Raw genomic sequence first — 21,481 nt, forward strand, 5'->3', positions numbered from 1 at the left:
TGCATTCCCAAAATTTAGATGGCAAAAGTACCCTTAACTGTTGAAAAACCAAAAGAGTTGCAGAGCTCAAGAACTCAGAGAAGGAATATTCTTGTTATATTGAGACACAATTACTGTGGTTCAATCAATAGTCTGGCTCATGTTACTTAAACCACAAGTTAATCAGGTACTTGCAGGATCAGATCTTAAGTAATCATTAATAAACTGGTGTGTATCAAAATTTGTTAATGAACCTATTCCATCTTAACAACGAGATGTATTTGCAATCTTTACCACTGATATAAAAACATCAGCATTAAAAATCAAGAATTGTGGGTTTGGATGAAAAGCAAACAGCAATGGGATGCAATTCCAGTTTGCGACATAACTGTGATATAAACTGGGAACACATTCACAGGTACAAGACTCATAACTTAAAAAAACCCACGATCTTGCCACAGAGGATATTTGATGGGCACCAAGGCTCATCCAATCCCAGTGTCCAGCCAGATCCATACGCTACTACTGAAGCGGAACTAGGCAGTTCATCCAGCACGCACATGCTTTGAAATGAAACAGGAGAAAACACAAGCCAAAAAAATTCAACAAAGATTAGAATACACCACAAATGGGCTGTTAGTTGAATTTGAAAAAAAAAGTGGCCACAAAATACAGATGCTGTGTGCATGCTTTAATAAACTGTCTAGTCGCTGTCACACCTGCATCAGGTGAAGGGTACTCTGGCCACCAACCTCCCATGTTCTCTCCTTCAGCTGAGTCAGTGCTGTCCAAGGTGACATTCAGCTCCTGAAAGCATTGTTTGCCATCGAAGTTGTACTCTTCCTACACATAAAACATGAGAATGAAGTTGAATTTAAAGGAGAAACGCAGCAAGGGTAAAACAGTTCTGTTACTAAAAGCATAGTTTCAATTAAAAGGCCTAAAACTCAGCAAGCAATTCAGGTGCCTAAATGCAAATATAGGGGATTACTGTGGACATTGGAGCTATTATTTCCAGAAAAGCCAAGTCTCTCACAGGTTTTTTAAGGTATCTGCTAGCTTTTAAAAATACCCTCAGGCATCTGAGAGGGCAATGGATAACTATGTTTGGATACCTTAATTGGTCCCCTGATTTCTAAAGATATTATAGTTAACTAATCATAAAATTATTCTTCCAATATGTTGATGTGACAATGACATCCTAATTCTTACAAAAGTTATCATTTTTTGTGCAAGTTACCACACCAACTGCCTAGAAATCCACCTAAATGGACAGGTACTAATCATTCAATCGAGCTCCACCAAGAGATTTGTATAGATTGTATCTAAACCAAAAAAGCCTTTGATGTTTTGAAGTCTAAAGCACCACATAAATAACATCACTCTCCATATTTTTATGAACATACAAGTAAAAATAAACTTAATTCTTTTCACCCACCTGAAGCTTCCTGCTGGTCTGGTTGCCTTTCCTCCTGGGTTGCTGCAGCCTGCCCATTCCTTGAGCTGTGGCCAGTTCCTCCTCCAGCTCCTGCTGCCCTGAGACTATGGCTGGATTGGAGCAGCCAGGAAAGAACCAGTCATCCTCAATCAGTTTTGTGCCACAGGAAAGCATTTACATTTATATCAGACACTACTACATGAAGAGAGACCAGGGACAGGGTGAAGACCCTACAAATGACTGACAGGAACAAGATTAAAGATTAAAATCCACTGCGTTCACCTTGTGATTTCCCTCCATTGCTGTGTAGAACATAAAGTCTGAGTATCTCGCTAAGGAGAAGCAAACTGAAGTCTAACTTCACTTCTTCACCAGCTCTAAATGAAGACTTTACACAGGAGAGTGGAAAGGGTGAGGTTATACCAATACACAAAAAAAAATTAAAATGCCAAATTCCACCTCAATTCAATTTACCAGGTTAAAATATATTTGTGTGATAAAAACCACAGTTTTTTCAGCTGGTGACTGCATAATCTGAACAATCACATTAATTTTTATAGAAATGACGTGTCCCTTCCAGCTTTGATTTTAGTATGAGCTATAAAGCCAGATAATTTGAGGGAGTCACAAGTATGTGTTACACTGCGAACTGGTATCAAACCACTTTATCACAAATTAGTTACATCACTCTTTTTAAGACAAATACAGAATCACTAGTAAATAAACACACTGAATAAACTGAGAATATGAAAGTTTAGGTATGCATCCTGTTCATTGTTAGAAATGATTTGTCATTTAAAGGACATTCCCATCTGTTTTGTGACACAACAAAACATATTTGGGGGAATAGATTAGGAAATGGACGTTTCATGCAAAGCAGACAAAACACAACAGCCAGGGAAAAGAAGGGAAAGTAAAGGTGGCTCCATACTTAAAGAAAAATTAATTAGATAATTACAAATTTGGCTTTGATTTTAACCACATCGATCCACAGTTGTGCACACAGCATGCAAAATTCATGGAACTTATGTCGATGCATCTGTGAAACTATTTGGAGATTTGGGCCTATCAGGAATACTCTGCTCTGAATTGAGTTGTCCAAGGATTACTTATCCCACGAATTTCATTACCACACAATTCTCTAACACCTGATAGATTTAAATTCTTCCTGTAATATTTCAAAACGACACACCTAATGTGTTGTCAGAAAAGATTAGTGGAAAAAAGTTAAAGAAAAAAAATTAATGATTCGTGCATTTAAACTAACTGTCTGTATTTCCTTGTGTCACTATTCATGCTAAGTAGCACAATCTTTGGTGATCTGCAGAGGAAACAAGCCCCAGATTTATAAATGTAACTAATATTGTCATCCTTTAAGCTTTTGCAGCTCCCCACTGCAGCCCAAAAGAGACAACTGTCATATATGGCAAATTGTCACAGACCATGATGGCATGAGTAGTGGGGTTATATATTGCTTAAATTATTGGTAACTAATATTAATGCAGCCAAGTTCTGCTATTTATGGAAGGGAATATAATTGTGTGAGGGTTTTTTTAAAACATTACTGGATTTCAAGTACTACCAAAAATATTGAAGTGATTTTCATTGTTAGTCACAACCACTCGTGGCAAGCCAAGAAATACAACATGGATAATATATAAATATGGAGTCAGCTGTTCCCACAAAAGAAATATGGAGATGATTTGGTTAATGCAAAAGAAGAAACAGGTATTGCAAGGCAGGAGAAACTGAAGTTAAAACCCAGCACTTGTTACAACATGTTGCTAAGAACCACATACCATCAATGGCAAATTTTATAAGGTACTGCTGGCGATTTTCTCCCAAAAAAAGCCAAAAAAGAAGAAATCAACAGCAGAACATTACAATTGCCATTGCTGCAGGAACCTGCATGCACAAAACTGATGGGAAACTGTTGTCCCTGGCTGCCCAAATCGCAGCAGAGGGAGGAGTGGAGGGGGAAGGGACGCTGAGGGCTCACCAGGAACGGCAGAAAAAAAAGAAACAGAAAGGTCATGCTCATCCCAAGGGGGAAAAAAAAAAAAAAACGCAAAATTAAACCTGGACTGAGGCAGAGGAAATTTTACAACTGTTATTAATGTTGCATGTGGCTCTGTAGGCACCACAAGTAGATTTAATGGAGGGATATTACTCTCTTTCAATCCCAAAGCATCACATGACAAAATCCCTCAAAAAGAAGAGTCGTGATCCTGAAAACATTTCTGTGCTTACACACTGAACTTCAATTATTTTCCATTTCCATGATCAATTTGCAATTAAAAAGAGAAGGTTCAAATTAACTAACTGCAGTAATTATGATGGTAGGCCCTGTGCATTAAAATTTGTCATTAATCCCCATACAGTTAACTCAGAGGACAAAAATTACAATATAGTACCCAGTTGGCATGGAAAAACCAGTAAAAACTACCTGAAATTTAACCAGACTTTTATAAGTTTTAATAGAAACTGCTTCAGTTTCTCATCACCTGATTAATTGATAATTTAACAAACTATAAAACCTGACATTACTTGAAATGTTATTTTTGTAAGTAATTTAATATTTTTAACTAGCTCCAAGCCACAGTCAGTTAATATTATTCAGCTGGTCTATACAAGTGACACTTATTAACAGATTATAGAATATTCTAAATATAATTAGTAAGGAATTTCTTAAAGAGAAACTCCATCTCAAGCACATTTTTGCTAAAGCAACACCTTCATTCATCAAATTCGAACCAAGACTACAGTCCCCCACACCTTCATCAGCTGCTCTAGGCAGGCAGCTTTAATATTTCAATGGGGAACTCTTTATTAAAGTTTTTTTTACCACTTTTATTATTTATCATATGCTGACCGTAAGCTTTTGAGGTCAGTTCAAGGAGTCTTACAGAGCAGCAGCTCAGATGGCAAACAGAACAAGCACAACTACTCATAAAAATTATTCAAAAAAAGATGAATGTATGAAAAACAAACTCAAAGAAACAAGAAAAAGTAGAAATTGCAAATTTAAGCAATTTCACTAACTATACAAATTATATGACTACAGAAATGAGTCATGGTGGTGTGTTATCAATTCAGCCTGAAGCTCAGCAGACACACACATACATATATATATAAAAATATGATTATTGTACTGTAAATAAAACAATTCACCTTCTCTCTCCTCCTCAATCTGAGCCATCCTCAAGGCCATGGCAGATTTCTCTTCTCTGACTTGATCTCGGGACTCCTCTGACTCTGGGACACTTTCCTGCCATTCCAAGAGCTGACTCTGCAATTCATCCACACTACCTGATTCACTGGCCTAACAAGAGAAATTGTGCATTAGAATATATTTACCAAACCCCACTGCAAATGTGAATAATACTTTAAGCTGATAAGCCATTATAATTCACCACTTTGCATAAAAGAAATCTATGAAAGTGATAATTGCTATCACTGATTATGTGAAAAACAAGCCCCACCACTTCATATAGTATCAAAAATATTTTGCCTACAAAATAACAGCCATACTTTGATGACTCATGTTAAACATAACTAAATAAATAGCAAACTGCTTGGAAAAATGTAATTTAAGGTACGTGGCAAAGGAGGTAGAAATTAATCTTTTTAAGTAATTCAAAAGCTGTCATCTTGTTATCCAACTGAACAGTTACTGACACTGACAGTTCCATCTATCACTAAATTAATTCTCAGCTCCAAAATCCAGCTGACACTTTTCAAAGTCCAATTAGCACCATTAATCAGTAACTCCTACAAATCAATTTGCAAGTTAACCTGGGAAGCTGCTCTCTTTGTAACTTGATCAAGATCAGCCTGCAGCTTCCTTTGCTGCTCTTCATAGACCTCCAGCTTTTTCAGCAGTTCCTCTACAAAAACATAATAAATTTGGTTCAGTAGGACACATAATTAAATGGAAGATGAAAATTTAAAAGAAATATTCAAAATGAAAGTTCAGAGCAAATGCAATATTAATAACAGAGCTCTACTTTAAACTACCTGGGGTTTTAAGCAAAAATACCCTCTCAAATCCTTACAAAAGGAAAGATAATTCTTAATTTACTTGCAACTCACTGCTCTCAAAAGTTTACTGTATACATGCTGATAAATATTCCAGGTATATTTGGTCCCATTTTTCCTCCTAAGATGCCTCTTCCTGAAAAGTTTACACCTATTCTGCCTAAGCCTGAATACAACAAGAATTATGCACAGGTAGATTTAGCGAAGGCAAAGCTGAGCTGAAACTCTGACTTAAAACACTGTCTGCTATTGTTAAAAACTGCATGAAGTTACTTCAGAATCTGTTTCTTAAGAAAAAAGTACACTTGGAAACTGAAAATTCATTTGTCTCTTTACTTTGAATCAAGTGAAAAAAGAAAAAGAAGATTTTCTTTTACCATTGTGAGTTCTGATTTCATACAACGATTGTAGTTTTGACTGCAGTTCTTTATTTTCGACTTCTAATTCTGAGACACGATTGTTTAAGGCAGATACATCACTATTCTTTGAGGAAAACTAAAAGAAAAAATAGTTACAGGTTTTCAAATGCAGCAAAAGCACAGCGAAGTCAATGCAACCTTTTTTTTATTTTTTAGGAATATTTAAAGTGCAATAAGTAGCTCATCTCTAACAAACTTACTCTTGAATGCTGGTAATATCAGTTTGTACTATTTTTGTTTAAACTTCATCTTGTATCAACATTTTTTGTCCATTCCATTTTTATACATTTATTCATATATTCTTCAAGTAAATTATTTTAATATTCTCTTTATTCCATATTTTACTTTTCTTCAATCAAATCTCTAAGCACAGTAGTTTAAGACAGACATGGAGTATTAAAGAAAGTTACACACACATTTTTTAGTTCATCCTCCAGCTGTTTGATTCTTGATTTAGACCAGGCTTTCATCTTCAGAAACTTTGCTTCAGATTTGCTGGCCTCTTCTGTTTTTAATTTCACTTGTACTAAAAAACAAGAAGTAAAAATTATTTAAAATTATTTAAAACTATTTCAAACTATTTAAAACAGCAGAAAGATTAACTATGTTAATTCCTTTAGCAATTGGAAGTTATACACTTGGAGAAGAAAAAGGCATTTACAGAAAAATATAACAATCAGAAACGTAGTGAGAAATTTATAGCTCATGTGATTGTCTTGGTGATCCTCTAATCCTCATTATTACAGCACTTGATCATAGATACTATAATTGGTGTGGCAATAATATTCCACTAAATTTAATGTAGTTCTGCTTGCAACAGGTACAAAATTGGCCTAAAATACACAACAGTCTGAGGCAAAGAAACCCTTTCCATTCGACAACTGTTTAAAAAGGATACCTTCCAAATCTTCCATCTTCTCTTTGGTTATAGATTCCAGATCTTCAGCTTCTTTGGAGTTACTCTGTCCACTCCCACTCAATTCTGCCACTTGTTTCTGAAGCTGAAACAGGGCCTGATCCTTCTCTTGCAGCTCAGTTTCATGTTTCTCTTGAATTTCATGCAGTTCAGCGTTATATTTCTCCTTAACTTTTGTCATTTCAAGCTCATGTTTCTCCATCATGTCTTTTAATTGGGCTCTCATTACATGTTTCTCAGCATCCAGTTTAGACTGGAGGTTTTCTTTTTCAGACAGGAGACGTTTCAGGTTTTCATTAATCTCCTGTTAAAAAATAAACACAACACACAAAAACATTTATATTTAAATGCAAAGTATTTTTGCTACCACTGTCAAATATTATACTGGTATTCCTACATACATTACAATCAAAAATTAGGGCTACCATTGGAAACTTGGCTCTACTACAAAAGCTTCTCAGCTTTAACTTTCAAAAAACTTCATCTAAATGGCATCACTATTTAAGTGCACCACATGCAACCTCTCCCATAGGTGAAAATGTAATAAAAAAGAATATTTGGTTCTATGAAATACTGAAGAAAAAGGAAAAAGGCTGAAGTGCTGGACCTGGCACTCCAGGCAGGCCATAATGTGCCTGTTTTAGCTGAGAGACCACAACATCCTCTTTCTACACTGTTGAACTGAAACAGCATCATTCAGAGGTTAAAACGAGAGATCATGACAGGTGCTTAAACACAAAGAACCTTGATTAGGTTCTGCTTTTGCAACACAGCAAAAGGAAAGGCACAAAACTAGCAAAACACCCTCTTTGGCAGGAACAAAAAGCCTCAGTTTTGGGGCTCACTGCAGTTGCTAACTAGAAAAACTGAAAACTTTTTACAGCAAAGTCTTCCCTACGTGGGGGGGTCCCAAAATTATCAAGACAAAGTAAGAGTGAGAGCTGACAGTCTTATACTTTATGGACTTTAACTCTCCTTTAAGGTAATTTCCCAAATGGAATTAATATTTGTCTCAAAAACTACAGTTGCATTACTAGCAAATAGTCAAAGCCTCCCAGAGAACTGCCTAAACTAATCTTCATGTAAAACCAGACAGCTTTTTGAGGTTGTAAATGACCTGATGAATTTAGTGTGCATTTATGCCATTTCTTACTTTCAATTGCTGGTCTTTGTCATCCAGTTCCTTTTGCAAGACATCTATCACCTGTGTCCTTCCAAGCATGACCTCCTCTTTTTCATGGAGCTTCTGTTTCAAGGCCTTTAGGAGCTAGAAAAAAATAATAAATTAAATTAAATAATCAAGTAATCTATAAAGCAGTTAAAACTTTCAGAAGAGAATGAATAAGACTGATTTTTATTTTCCCAGCCAGACATCTGAACTGTGTCACAGTTCAGTAATTCCATGATTCCAAATTCAAGCTACTGAGTTTCCAAAGCAACAAACCTGTTCTAGGTCAGCACTTGCATCAGATTTAGCAGCTAATCTAAAGAGCTCCTGCTCATGCTTTTCTCTCTGTGCTTCCAGCTCCTTTTGTTTCTCCTGGATGATTTTTTGAAGCACACGTACCTAAAACCACAAAGAAAGTAAATATGAAACCAGACCACAAAGGTGTAAGCAAACTTTTAAAAGTAAATGTTTATAAGTCCTTTTTGTAAGTAAAAGTACACTGCATTGTCTAACTAAAGGCACTGCAAGATAATGGATTCCATTTAAGCCTAAATATTACTTCCAGTTAACAGTAAATACGCTAAATAGTCAAATATCACGTTCATTTCTAGCAACTTTCTATCAATTAAGCCCAAATGGCAGCTTTGAAACTCAGCCGTCTGCTCCTCAAAAATCTGTTTTCTATTTCCAAGGTGTTTTTCAGTCTTCTTATCATTTTTATAAGAACTGGATCTAACTTTTGGCATCTTGCTAATGACATTTTGAATAAATTCACCTATGTCCTACCCAAATTTGTATGAGTGACATCTGCTCCCCAAAATGGCTTTTACAGCCTCAGCTGTCTGTCTTCTCCCTCATGGATCCAAACTAATTCCCTGCGTGCTGCTGAACAGGTGTGGTCTGCTCAGGATCAAAGGTAACATTTTTGTTACAGATAAAATAAACTCAGACATCCAGTGATGTGGGAAACACTGAGATGAGTAATTTCATATGTGGTAGAACTCAAATGCTGAGAAAACACACATATCACATTAAAATTTGAGATTTAACTTCCAAAGGAGGTAGAAGAGCCTGGTAACATCAAGGAGTGGGTAACATGCTCCCTAGCTCCACTTTTTTTTTTTTTTATTTTTAAGTATTATTTAACAATTTCATCTGAACACTATATAGATCATTAATCAAAAATTATCTAGAATGAAAAATATAATTTCCTAAACACTACAGCCAAGACACAACTTCTCTCACAAAAAATAATCAATATTTTTACAATATGTTTACTTACATTTTTCATATGTGAGGCTTCTTTTCCTTGGAAAAACTCTCTCTCCGTGCTTTGAATATTTTTAAGGCTCTCAATCTGTTCCTGGAACAAGCTACATTTTTCTTCACTGTCTACAACCTTCTTGGTAAGGTTCTGAACTAGAATCTCCATGCTTTGCAGTGATGACTCTTTAGCTGCTAGCTGATTCTTTAAATTGCAAACCAGAAGACAATTAGCAGAATAGACACCAAAAAAAAAAAAAAAATACAGCACTCATGAAGCCCTTCCCTCAGTTAGAACAACATTAAACTCAAAACTGAGGTTGGGTTTTAATTGGAATTAAATTTCTCAGCATATTCTGAAGTTGCTACTAATTGGTGTAAGCGGTAATGACAACAGAATAAAGATAAATGAAACTATAAGTAAATATAAATGAAACTAATCAGTGAAGAATTTTTATTCTCACGAATTAATTGCAGAGGATTTGTGCTTCAGAGAGGTACCAGAATTCACCGATTCCTTGAAACCACTATGGAGAGTTTATATCTGAGGTGCTGATATACCTTCAATTCTTCACTGGGCAGGGGTATTTCATTGGCAGCCCCACTGGAGCCACAGGCCATCTGCAAATCCATGATATAAGCATCCCTTTCAGCCAACCTCTTCTCCTTCTCTGCCAGCATGGAATCCATCTCAGCCCCACGGCAGCGCTGGGCCTCCAGCTCAACACTCTGCAAGTGAAAACACAGCACTGCTTGAGATCTCTGCCTCCATCCACAGCACAGGTGATTGCTTTGCATTTATTTCCTTACTGCCCGTATTAGGGTACTCAAAAAATTACAGTCAGATGTATAACTGGTTCAATTTTAAGTATAATCTTTACTTACTGAACCTTTTTCTCTGTGACGCTCACATTCCTGCCACCTTCCCGAGAGAACAGTCATGTCCCCAGAACACATGTAATCAGCCCTTGCCTACATTTCTTCCTGCTGTGACTCATTTTTGCAACAAATGAAGCAAGCCAGCATTTTTGTTCAAAATACATGATTTAAATACCCACAAAGTTCATCTTCCTGTATCCTATTCCATTCATTCAGGATTCACTGCTCACTGAAGGCAAAATGACAGAATTCCACTGCATTTGCTCAGGGAAGTTGTAGCATATAAACTCCTCTACTCAACAGAAAACTCTCAGAATATGTGTTTAGTACCATAGAATTAACTACATATTTAAATAAATATATTTAAACATAATCTTATACACAAATGTGGAAAGCCACACACTTGGCATCATGTAAAATGCCACCTTTTTTTGTAACTCCTCATTTTTCTGGGTGATCTGGGATTCCAGTTCTTCAATTCTCCTTCTCAGCACTAATATTTTCCCACGATTTGCTGCAGCATTTTCCTGGTCACCATCTTTTGATGCCTGAAAAAAAAACAGGGAGGTTTGCATTCCATTAATAGGGAAAACATGGCTGCTTTCCATTAACAGGTAACACCTGGCTTCTGTACCTCTACCTACTCAAATAATATTAGTGAGAAAAAGTGTTTCAGCTCTCTTATATATTCCATATTCCATGTAGAAGCTGGACAAACCAGGCACAGAATTTGTATTAAGCTCGTAAAAGTCTCTGTATTTAAATTATTAATGATAATTATTGATGAGTAATTTCCATAGGTGTAACTGCTGGGTTATAAACACTAAAATTATGTTATCGAGAGCAATTGCTAAGCATGCTTTATTAGCAAAATAGATCAGAATCATAAATAATGGCACTGCACGTTTCTGAGGACAATTAGGGACTGCAACAAGCTGTCGTTGTTCCCTTTCAGAACTGTTTTAAAAAACAAATGCCCTAAAAATACCAAAGCCTCACTAAAGTTATTTTAGAAGCTGTATGAAGTCCAAATATGCTATTTTGAAGAAGTAAGTGTCTACTTGCACAACTGTGTTACTACAAACAGATCTCTGTTAACAGTAAAACACCTGTCACTTAAATGAAACATTCCAACACTTAATTTACATTTTGCTACGAAGTTTTCCATTTCCTAAGGAATAAGTTAGGTTTTCATTTCTTCTCAAAATGTTTCCTTCCTGATTCACATGTGTTAAAACTTTGAGCTGATAATAAGATGAAGATCAGTAAGAATTTTTTTTTTTTACTAAAGCAATTTGAAAGGAATGTACAATTTTCTAAATGTCTGTAGAAAAATAAAACTATTAAATAGCAACATAGATGAATTGACAGCACCCTGATCCTAATGTGAACTTTGGTTCCACATGGAGTCCAGTATGGCAAACTGCCCACAGGAATTATACATGGTCTAAAATGTGAGGACACTCACCTTTTTTGGTTCTGCTTTTGCCTCTAAGCCTCCTGCTACTGGTAACTGCTTCTTAAGCTCTTCCAACTGGGAGGTTAATGATGCAACCTTGGCTTTGTTCTGCAGCTTCAGCTTGGAAAGTTTGGCATCAGCAGATTCCTTCTCCTCCTACAAACATCAAAGTCATGAAGGACTAAATTAGCTCCATGGACAACTGCTTCCTTCAGTGCTTCCATTAAAAAAAAAAAAAAAAAAAAGGAGAGGGAGAAATCTGAAGCAATAAAGAAAAAAAATATCTCCCCTGATGAGATATTGCAATGTCTCATTTTCATTATTTAAGTTTTCTTTCTATCATTTAAACTTTCAGCACATGGTTTATTATTAGTGTACAGAATCCAGAGCATCATGATACAAATTTTCATGTTTTTTTCATCACTGTACAGGTTCTGGACTTGATTTTTTAAAAAGAAGAATTATTTTTTTATGCAAAAAAGGAAGACAAAATACTATACTTTCTATAATAATATTAATAATATTTTATAATACTATACAAGTTTATTTCATTTTGTTTAACAAGATTACTTAATTCACAGTGGAGTTTTAAAAAATTCAATATTTTAACATTTGGCTGTTCACAACCACAGAAGATATTTTATAAAAAGTGGAAAAATAAGTCTTGCAGGAACAGACCAACCTTAGGAGTGTTTAAAAAACAGAGAAAAGAATAACAACCCCCCAAAAAATCTTTAGGATATTAGATATAAATTCTTCCTAGTTCAATCCTGGAACAAAACACATGCTGGGAAAAAGCAGCAATGTCCAGAAACCATAACAGCTCTGTGTGACCATGTTCCTTGAGCTACTGTAACAGATTTGTATCTACAAAAACATTATAAACAGGACTGAAGGAGTCTTTTAAATAATCTTTTTGACAGAACACACACTCAGTACCTTTAATCGAAGGTCTTTATTCTGAAGCTCAGCATCCTTCTCCCTGACAAGCTCCTTTAGCTGTGTCACCAGCTGCTCAGTGTTTGTCAGCTGTTCAGTCAAATCCATCACAGACATGTTTCCTGCATCCTGGGAGCCTGCAGCCTGCAGGGATTAATTGTGCTTGGATCAAACAAAATTCTGTAGACAACCTCAAAAAGCCTGCAGCTGGTGTCTTGAGTTTTGGGGTTTTTTTAAATTCAGCAAATCTTATTAAATTAAATATTAAAACTTACATTTACTATACATCCCTACAACAGGCCATTTTTAGCAAGTTTGATCCTCACATAGAACTGTAAATCTTGAAAACTGCTTTAGGAATATTAGTTTGAATTACAGCAAAACCATCAAAGCATTCCAGGTATTTAAAACTGAATTTCCTCATTCATTGCATTTGTGTTGTGACAACCACCAGTGTTGGGAGATAAAATAAATATCAATAAAATATTGATACTGAAAATACTCTACACAGAAACACACTTGGGCTAAAGCTTATATAATTCCTACAAATGTTTCCTCAGGGCGAGATAAGCAGAGGGAAGAGGAATACAGCAGCTGGGTTATGCATGAGAGATTAAACACCAAGTAGATAAGAAACAAGAACACAACCTGACTTTTAGAGTCCTAGAACTGTCATGGCAAAGCTAGTCAAACAACGCTTTTATAACAGAGCAAATACATATGATTAGTATAAGAAAAGTTAAATTAAATTCTTAAGATATTAACAGTAATTCAGCACTTACTACTGTTTTGGATGGAGAATCATCTCCACTACCCCATTTCCACATAGCTCCACGATGGCTTTGAAAACAGAAATGAAATAAGAACACAGTAAGTAACAGAGACTCTCAGAAAGCTGTAATTAATTCAGACTTCTCCCTATGTACTTCATTGTGAAATGCTTGAAACTCATTTGTTCACTCTGACAGCACCTCTGATCTCCACCACATTACCAGCTGTTGAGAAATAATGACATCATGTATGAAATATGTGTAACATGCCTTTTCTAAAAACTGCTGGGCAGTAGAATGTCACTACTACCAAAAATAATCCAAAAAAAGTCTTTATCATTCAGCACAGCTGCTTCTCCAACATATAAATAGAAGATACAAACCACATATAGTCTGCTTAATATTTAACCTGACCTTAAACACTGCCTGCCACTGCAGGAAAATAGTGCGGATTTCTAACAAATCATACAGAAAGTTACAAACCACTAAAGAACCAACTGCTTTAATTGTTGTGACTGCTGCACATCTGAAAAACACAACTAGCACTGCACCTGCTCAGTAATTCTCCCTCTCACACAGCAACACCCAGAGGAAAATCATGTGTCCTTTGTAATCTGTACTGGAGACTTTTGAAATAGGCATTTCCAGGCCAACCCTGAATTTGGAGAGCAGTTTATAATCAACATTAGCACATGTCTTATCTATAAAAGAATGCAGACTGATAGCAGAGGCTGCTTTTAAAGCTGTTTAGCACTTCCAAGCTAAACCCAGGAATCACAGGTTGCAATCTATGGCCCACATCACCTCCAAGGCCAAACTGGATTCTCCAGGGATCTTTCCTAACATTAAAACCATGGGCTTGGGGATGGGATTACAGAACCTAAGTAAAAAACTCCTCTCACAACTACTCCAGAGCTGTAACATCAAAGCTGTTCTCAGTGAAAAGCTCGTTTCCACACACATAAAAGGGTTACCCGGGTACAAAGAGGACACAATGACTCACTAGATGTAACATGGTGGTGCATTTGTATTTCATTTATGAATTTTTTAGCTCATTTCCAGCCCTGGCTGATGCAATCATTTTGTTTGCTTCACCTGCCAGCATTTCTATCCGAACACCTTAAAAACACAGCAGAAAGGAGTAGTTATTTACACCAATGACACTAAATATTGACAAGTTTTCCAGATCATGTTGGGAAATAAAACTGACCAGGCTTTTCCTTACCCAGCAACAATGTATTTTTCCTATTTTTCTGGAGTACAGACAAGAAGTTAAAGCTTCTGGACCATTCAACTTGATCCCTTCTCCTTGAAGGACATCTAAACTCAATTCAGGTAAATTTTTGATCCCCATTTCCCTTTCTCTGGTAGACTGTGCCTAGGACACTCTCAGGCACCAGGCATAAGAGAAGCAGGGAGTCCAAATTTTCTGTGGCTCTCCTCTCTGAAGGTTTCAATGACAGATATTTGCCTTTCTTCAAGTTCAACCTGCTCACTCTCACTGTCAAGGTTTCATATTACTGCCAGCCCTTCATCCTGCTTATCTTACATGCCCTGCTGCATTGAGAACCATTCCCTGCATCCACCACACACTTCAGGCCATTGATTTCCTCACTGAAGAACAGCAGGACAATCTTATCTTCCACAAATTCCACGAGATACAACAGATGCCACTTAATTTTATGAAACAAGTTTCTTCTGATGCTCAAAGTACAAGTGAGTTTTCAGCTCTTATCACAACGGGATGTTACCAAAAAAGAAAAGTCCCAATGGCAGCTTTGCCTTCATATTCATTCATTACCAGCTGCAGCCAAATCCAGCTAAAGAAAACCTAACAATGTATTATGCACCTGGGCACTTTCCAGCCACCTTCCTCCCCTCAGTCAGATACCACAGGGCCCAGCACAAGGGGCACATACAGATTTGGGCAGCAGCTCATTGTGCAGTGCTCACACAAGTCCCACAGCTCAGGGTGACCAACTACATGGCAAAACACTGAACTATAATCTTACAAATCCCTCTCCAGGTGACTACCTGGGCAGAGGAACAGTCTTCTGACTCTCACAGAACTCCTGATGTTTGTCTAGCTTTTCACACATCTATTCCAAAATCATATTGATAAAAAAATGCCTTCAAAAGCACTTATTTGAGCTCTCACCATCAAGCTGTTAAGGAAGGACCTTTCCCCCTTCTCTTGCAGAAACAGACTGTCGAAGAAAACACTGAGGGAGAACTCTGCCCCTCTCAGTACCAAGGAATATAAGGGCAGTTCCCTTCCTCCTTCTCTTCTACAAGCAGAAAAACAGAGTGTGTAAAATCCCAGCTAAGTCTTTTATTATTTTAAATCCATTTCCTGGAAAAACTCTCTGTTGTGAACACGCCCACTGAAAGCAAACCATTTTAATAGAATTATTTTCTCCTCATATCTGCACACTTTTGGTTTAACCCTTGTCTGGATGTTGGTTCTTCTGCTGAACAAGATAAATTTGTTTTCAAAAGATCTGTGTCATGTATGAACTAAGAGCTCCTGGCCAAAACCTGGGCAAAATCTTGAGCAAAATCTACATGAACATATGACATATAGGCAAGAAGTACAAACTGGAGCTGTGTTAACCAAACCACACACACTCTGTAAAAATACAGTAATATATTTATGTAGCTGTTACAAGCACTATATCCTGATCACACTGACCACATTTAAAGAATAATAGTATATAATAGTATAAATATACATATAAAATATATACTATTTATCATATATAATATCTACTATATAGTATATATAAAATATATACTATTTTATAATAGTATAAATTATTATTCATAATAATTTAATAATAATATGCATTAGTATTTAATTGAATAATATATACTATTTCTATTTATAGATTAAATATTTTATACAGATTAAAAATAAATAAAAATAACAATAAATAATAAAAATAATAAATAACAAAAATAACATTTTTAAGAGTAGTCCAGTGATATATATTATTTATATTAATTTCTGTAATAAATATGTATTATTCCATATAGATAAATAATTAAAATTACATAAAAGGTAAGCACTATTTTCTAAGAGTGGCCCGGTGATACATATTATTTATATTAATTTCTATAATAAATACGTATTATTTCATATAGACATATAATAAAAATAACATACAATCGAAGCACTATTTTCTAAGGGCAGACCACAGCAGCGCAGGTGCATGGGAGGCAGACGGAAACAGAACGAGCCATTTCCATCACTCCCATCATTCCCATCCCGGCTCCAGCAGCACATGGGATTGGGGGTCCACGACCCCCGCGCACCTCACCCCTCCCCCCCCGCGCCTTTCCCCGAGGGACTTCACCCGCACCGGCCGAGGCTCAGCCGGGCAGAAGTTTATCCCACCCCCGGACTCACCTGCGGGGCGGCGGAGGGGCGGCCGAGCCCCCCGAGCGCCCCGAGCCCGCCCAGCCCCCGGTACGGCCCCGCCGCCGCCTCTGCGGCCCCGCAGCCTCCGCCGCGCCCCGCCGGGAGCGGCACCGCCACCGCCCGCGCCGCCGCGCCCCCTGGCGGCCCGGAGGACTGCCCGCTTCCACACGGCTTTTGGGGATTTTTACCCTGTTTATGTCGCGTTATTCCTAAACTTCCTTCTCGTGAAAAAAACGGGGACACTCCGTACGAGTTACATACGTCTCCTACACATTGCTGTGTATTTATTATATGTTGTGTCGCACCTCCACCCACCGGGCCTGTGCTGCCCTCAGGTGGTCACGCGTCGCTTTGTGAAAAACGCGATGAGATTTAACACCTGTCACCGAACAAATTGTATCCCTTCAAAAAGGAGCCCGTGCAGCAGTGGGAGGATATTCTTGTTTAATGCAAGATGACAAGATCTCAGGGGTGTCCGTGTGTTAGAAAAACAAATTGAAAGTTTAGGGCCTGACGTGCTTCATTTCTTTTAGACCTGGGAGAGGAATTTATTTATTTATTGTTGTGACCTGGACACCAAGAATGCAGTTACCACAAAGACACAAGTTACATGAACCAGAGATGCCCTATCTGGGAAAAAGATGATAAAAAGATAACAGGAAGACTGGTAATAAAAAGACTGAAAATGTGGACTAATTAGCATGAGAAGCGAGAAACCGATAACTGATAGAAGATATAATACTAATTAACAAAGAGAACTATGTGACTTGTAAGCCATTGAACTAATTCCTGTGTTTGCTGAAATGCGTAAATAATTAAAAGGTTTGATGAGTGATGTACGTTTTGTGGAGTGATCCCCGTGTACCTCAACACTGAATACAGTAATGTCAACTTTCTATATTCCATCTAAATGTGTCTTTTATCCCAAACAGTAAGTATTCCTTTGTGAAGTGAGCTAACACTGCATGATTTGTAACAGAGAAGTTAATTGGAATCTGACTGTAATAAGGGTTAGGAACCTGAAAATTCCCCATTTTCTAAGTGCCTCTGTCTCAAGCAGGTTCAGCTGTAATTATTTTAGCAAGGTAGAGAGAGAAATCAGCTCCATCAGAAGCAAAACATTACAAGTTAGGAAGAACAAAAATGTAACCCAAGGAAAAATAAAAAATGACCCTCTGAGACAATTAAAAAATGACATCAAGGTAATTCAGGGCAACAACATTGATTAAGGGACTGAAGCATCTCTTATGAGGAAAGGCTGAGGGAGTTGGGGCTGTCCAGCTTCAAGAGATGACTGAGAGGGGACCTCATCAATGTGTATAAATATCATTAGGGAAAAGTGAATGACTCTGAAAAATTTCCTGAAGAGAGACCCAGTTTCATTCAGTTGTGGTCTCAAAGTACCTCTTAGTAGGTGCACAGCACCCCAAAAATTCACAACTGGCCTGTGCTGAACAATGCCAAAGTCTCCAGTAAAATTCCATCACCTCATTACATTGTAGTGTATAATGTGAATTTTATATATATATATATATACATATATATAAAAAAATAAAGTTAAAACACTTTCATACTAGAAAAACTGGTTGCTGTATAGTTAGGAGAGCAATTTTCATAACAATAGTTTTATTGATCTAGCTTTCAGGGAGAGGAATGGATTGAAAATCCTTTTTCTAAGCAGAAAAAAGAAAACCACCTCCATCTTTCTATGGTGTAGAACATACAAGTACAAAAGCTGTACATCATATCTGACAGCAGCAGCTTTTGTATTTTATCTTCCGTAATCTTATAGTCATTTTAGCTGTGTGCAAACTGCAGCTTTCCAGCAGTATCTGGCACTGGATTATGGGCTACAGCCCTAGCATTCCCCAGACAAGCATCACTTCATCCTATAGACCACAGAACAGAGAATAAACCTTAATTTACAGGAGCCTACAACATTAACATGACTGGGAGCAGGAAGGAAGAAACCCATTAGACTTGAAATGAAATCAGATTTCAAGATGTGTTTGTCATTTTAATAATTTTAATCTTTCCTAGTGCAACGCTGCAGACTCTTATCTTCATTTTTTTGGGATGCAACCTAAATGATTATACTGAACTGTGCATGTTCTCACCCAAGCCTGGACCACTTAGTGACATGTCAGCTGATGATGGATGTGTGAAATTCTCTGGAAGACATTAGCATCTCTGGAAATAGGAGTCTGAGCACAGAATAAACTCCAGCACTGCAGGCTTGGATGCAGAGCCCTTCTTGGAGAATCACCTGGAGAATAAGGATTGTGTGGGATATAAATGGGGGAATAAACACCTTGTTGCACTGCTGGGCTTGTGAGTGATTCAAAAATATTGTGCATTTTAATGAAACCCAGAGGAAACTTGGATCCTTAAAAAACAATGGAAAGTTTTAAGCCAATATTCTCATTATTGCACTGTGCTCCTCACACACCTAGCAGAGCACAAGGCAGGCAGTCATGTTTGCACTATTTCCTGCTCCAATTAATTTTGTTCACAGCAGCCTCCCAGACAAATTCCAAAGTGAATCTGACCACAACATCCATCTATTCAACCTGTAATCTTTGTAATTTTATCCCCATCCTGCAGTACCTCCATAGCACCATCTTTTTCCAAAGCTGCCCCAAAGCAGCATCTCCGAATAGCTGAAATAGGAGAAAATGGGAGTGCACGTGTTTCACTCTCATCTTTAGCCATCAAAATGGTGTAAGTGGCTGGTTTCAATTGTATTAAGCAACAAGCCAACCCTGTGCAGTGAGGAATTAAATTGTTATTCCTGAACAACAGCAGTGTGCCATGAATAACTCAGACTCAGAACAGGGCTGGGATCTGGATTTGGGAGCATCTAAATCAATGCAAGATTCCTAAACACTTAAATAGAACCAACATTGCATAACATGCAGAGATTTTGTTAATCAGGAGGGAAACTTTGCTCCAAATACTTTTTTTTTTTTTTTTATTCATTCCATTTACAAGAAAGAAACCAAATGCATTTTTAAGGCAGGCCCTTTTCTGGGCTCCAGGACAGTTTTTCCTATGCAGTAAGTTGTCATACTGTAATGATCAACACAGAATATAAACCCATAAAGATAATATCATCTGCAGGTCTTGATTTTATCCCAGTATATAAATTATTCTTGGGAAGATGGGAGTAGAAATCACAAGGTCCTTCTTTCAGGGATCCCACAGACAAAAGCAGAATGGTGTTAGCAGTGCCCTAATTAGTGCAGTATTAACATTGTGTCGAGTCAGAAAGTGCTTGTTTCTGCCTGAACAGAACATGGGGATCTTGCAGACAATGCTCTTTTGGATGTTTAGGCACAGCCAAACTCCCTTGCTCTGATGCCAACCCTGGAACTGACTGTATTTAGCAGAGAGATCCAAGCCCCTCAGAGACACGTTAAACTCTCTTCCAGCTGGAGGAACACCATTGTTACTAAATGCATTTAATATTTATATAACAGCAGTATCCAGATGCCTCAGTTAGTGCAACAGTGAGTTACTTAATGTGCAGTTCTCTACTGGAACTATTTTATTATCTTAGCAGTTCCTCTCCCTTTTTACAAAATAAAGTTGCTCACTGGTCAGCCTCCTTTTTCCTCTCACTCCAAATAGCAGTGGGAGGAAATTGCTTGCTCTGCCTCTCTGCTCTCTCCCACGCATCTGCTCCTTTCCACAGTATCCTGCATCCTGAAATAACATGGAGACATCCCACCTCATCTTTGATGAGGGTTGGTAAAACCAGAGTAGGACTTCACACAGGATGAAGCCAAATTCCTATCAACCGAGTATATCAGCCCCACATTCCTACCAGTACCATGAAAATTCCAAGCTCTCCATGCCCAAGTTCAAGTCAAAGAAAGCTGGTTACCACTATGCAGAAGGCAGAAAGTAGGATGAGGGCTTGAGAGAGGAATTAATGGTAAAGACAGGTCACAAGAATGAATTTCTGCTGCTGCTACCCCTTCCATTTGTTACCTCCTTCTTCTTGTTCCTGTGTAACCTGTGACCCAAAAAAACCCAGGGACTACTGGTTATGATAGCAATGAATATTGAGAAGTAGATGCAGGGATCATCTAATCATCTTCTGATTATTAGATTTGATGATTAGAGGGCCATTAGTATATAAATGATGTGTATTGGCATAAAAAGCACACTCAGAGGTAAATGGCTAAGGCTGAGGTTTGAATTATGCCTCTAATTCAGAGCAGAGCAAACCATTTAGATAATTACAAAATGAAATCAAAACAATCCAGACAGGTGGCAAGTTACCCAGCACTCACTGCAGAGGGCAAAGAGACACCTTTGCACAGTGATACAGAAGGTCACCCTGAACTTCTCTTCCGTTATCCTGTGTCTTAATACCTGGCAGCTGCACTTCCCACTGAGGGTGGCCTAAAGTTAGGAGTCCCTGGGAGTTCAAGCTCCATTTTGTGAGACCCACCCCAAAGACTGGGAATAACCCTAGGCACCAGCAGGTGCTGGGAGCTAACCAGTGGCAGAAGAGGACTTGGGGTTCCTGCTGCTCTTCCACTAGACTGTCTTACCATAACTAAATGGAATTTTAGATCAAATTCCAGTATTTCATCTAAGATTTTAACGGCTCTGGTTACCCGTCTTTGAGGACTGGCCATGAAATCTGGACGTGACACAGTAGCAGTGGCGGAAGAGCCAAAATTCAAGGCTGTTCCACAGCCTCCAGGAGAGCTCATCAGGCAGCCCATTGCAGGCTCAGAAAATGCAAACCTAACAGGAATTAAACAATGTTGCTGTTCAT

The 21,481-nt window shown here is 37.7% G+C and overlaps 1 protein-coding gene across 1 annotated transcript in view; it reads right to left on the minus strand.

Annotated features, from left to right (window-relative positions):
* Positions 1-16,743, minus strand: part of LOC116789047 (golgin subfamily B member 1-like) — a 37,113-nt gene extending 20,370 nt beyond the window's left edge. The window contains 16 exon segments of the mRNA XM_032692370.1: positions 699-822; positions 1,418-1,527; positions 4,589-4,739; positions 5,213-5,304; positions 5,833-5,950; positions 6,291-6,400; positions 6,773-7,094; positions 7,944-8,057; positions 8,235-8,357; positions 9,241-9,426; positions 9,783-9,950; positions 10,526-10,648; positions 11,569-11,715; positions 12,499-12,642; positions 13,281-13,338; positions 16,678-16,743. Of these exon segments, the coding sequence (XP_032548261.1) occupies positions 699-822; positions 1,418-1,527; positions 4,589-4,739; positions 5,213-5,304; positions 5,833-5,950; positions 6,291-6,400; positions 6,773-7,094; positions 7,944-8,057; positions 8,235-8,357; positions 9,241-9,426; positions 9,783-9,950; positions 10,526-10,648; positions 11,569-11,715; positions 12,499-12,642; positions 13,281-13,325 (2,077 nt within the window). The 5' untranslated portion in view covers positions 13,326-13,338; positions 16,678-16,743.
* Positions 16,744-21,481: the final 4,738 nt, after the last annotated feature.

This window comes from Chiroxiphia lanceolata, chromosome 6, assembly GCF_009829145.1.
Source record: "Chiroxiphia lanceolata isolate bChiLan1 chromosome 6, bChiLan1.pri, whole genome shotgun sequence".
Classification (NCBI taxonomy): Eukaryota; Metazoa; Chordata; class Aves; order Passeriformes; family Pipridae; genus Chiroxiphia; species Chiroxiphia lanceolata.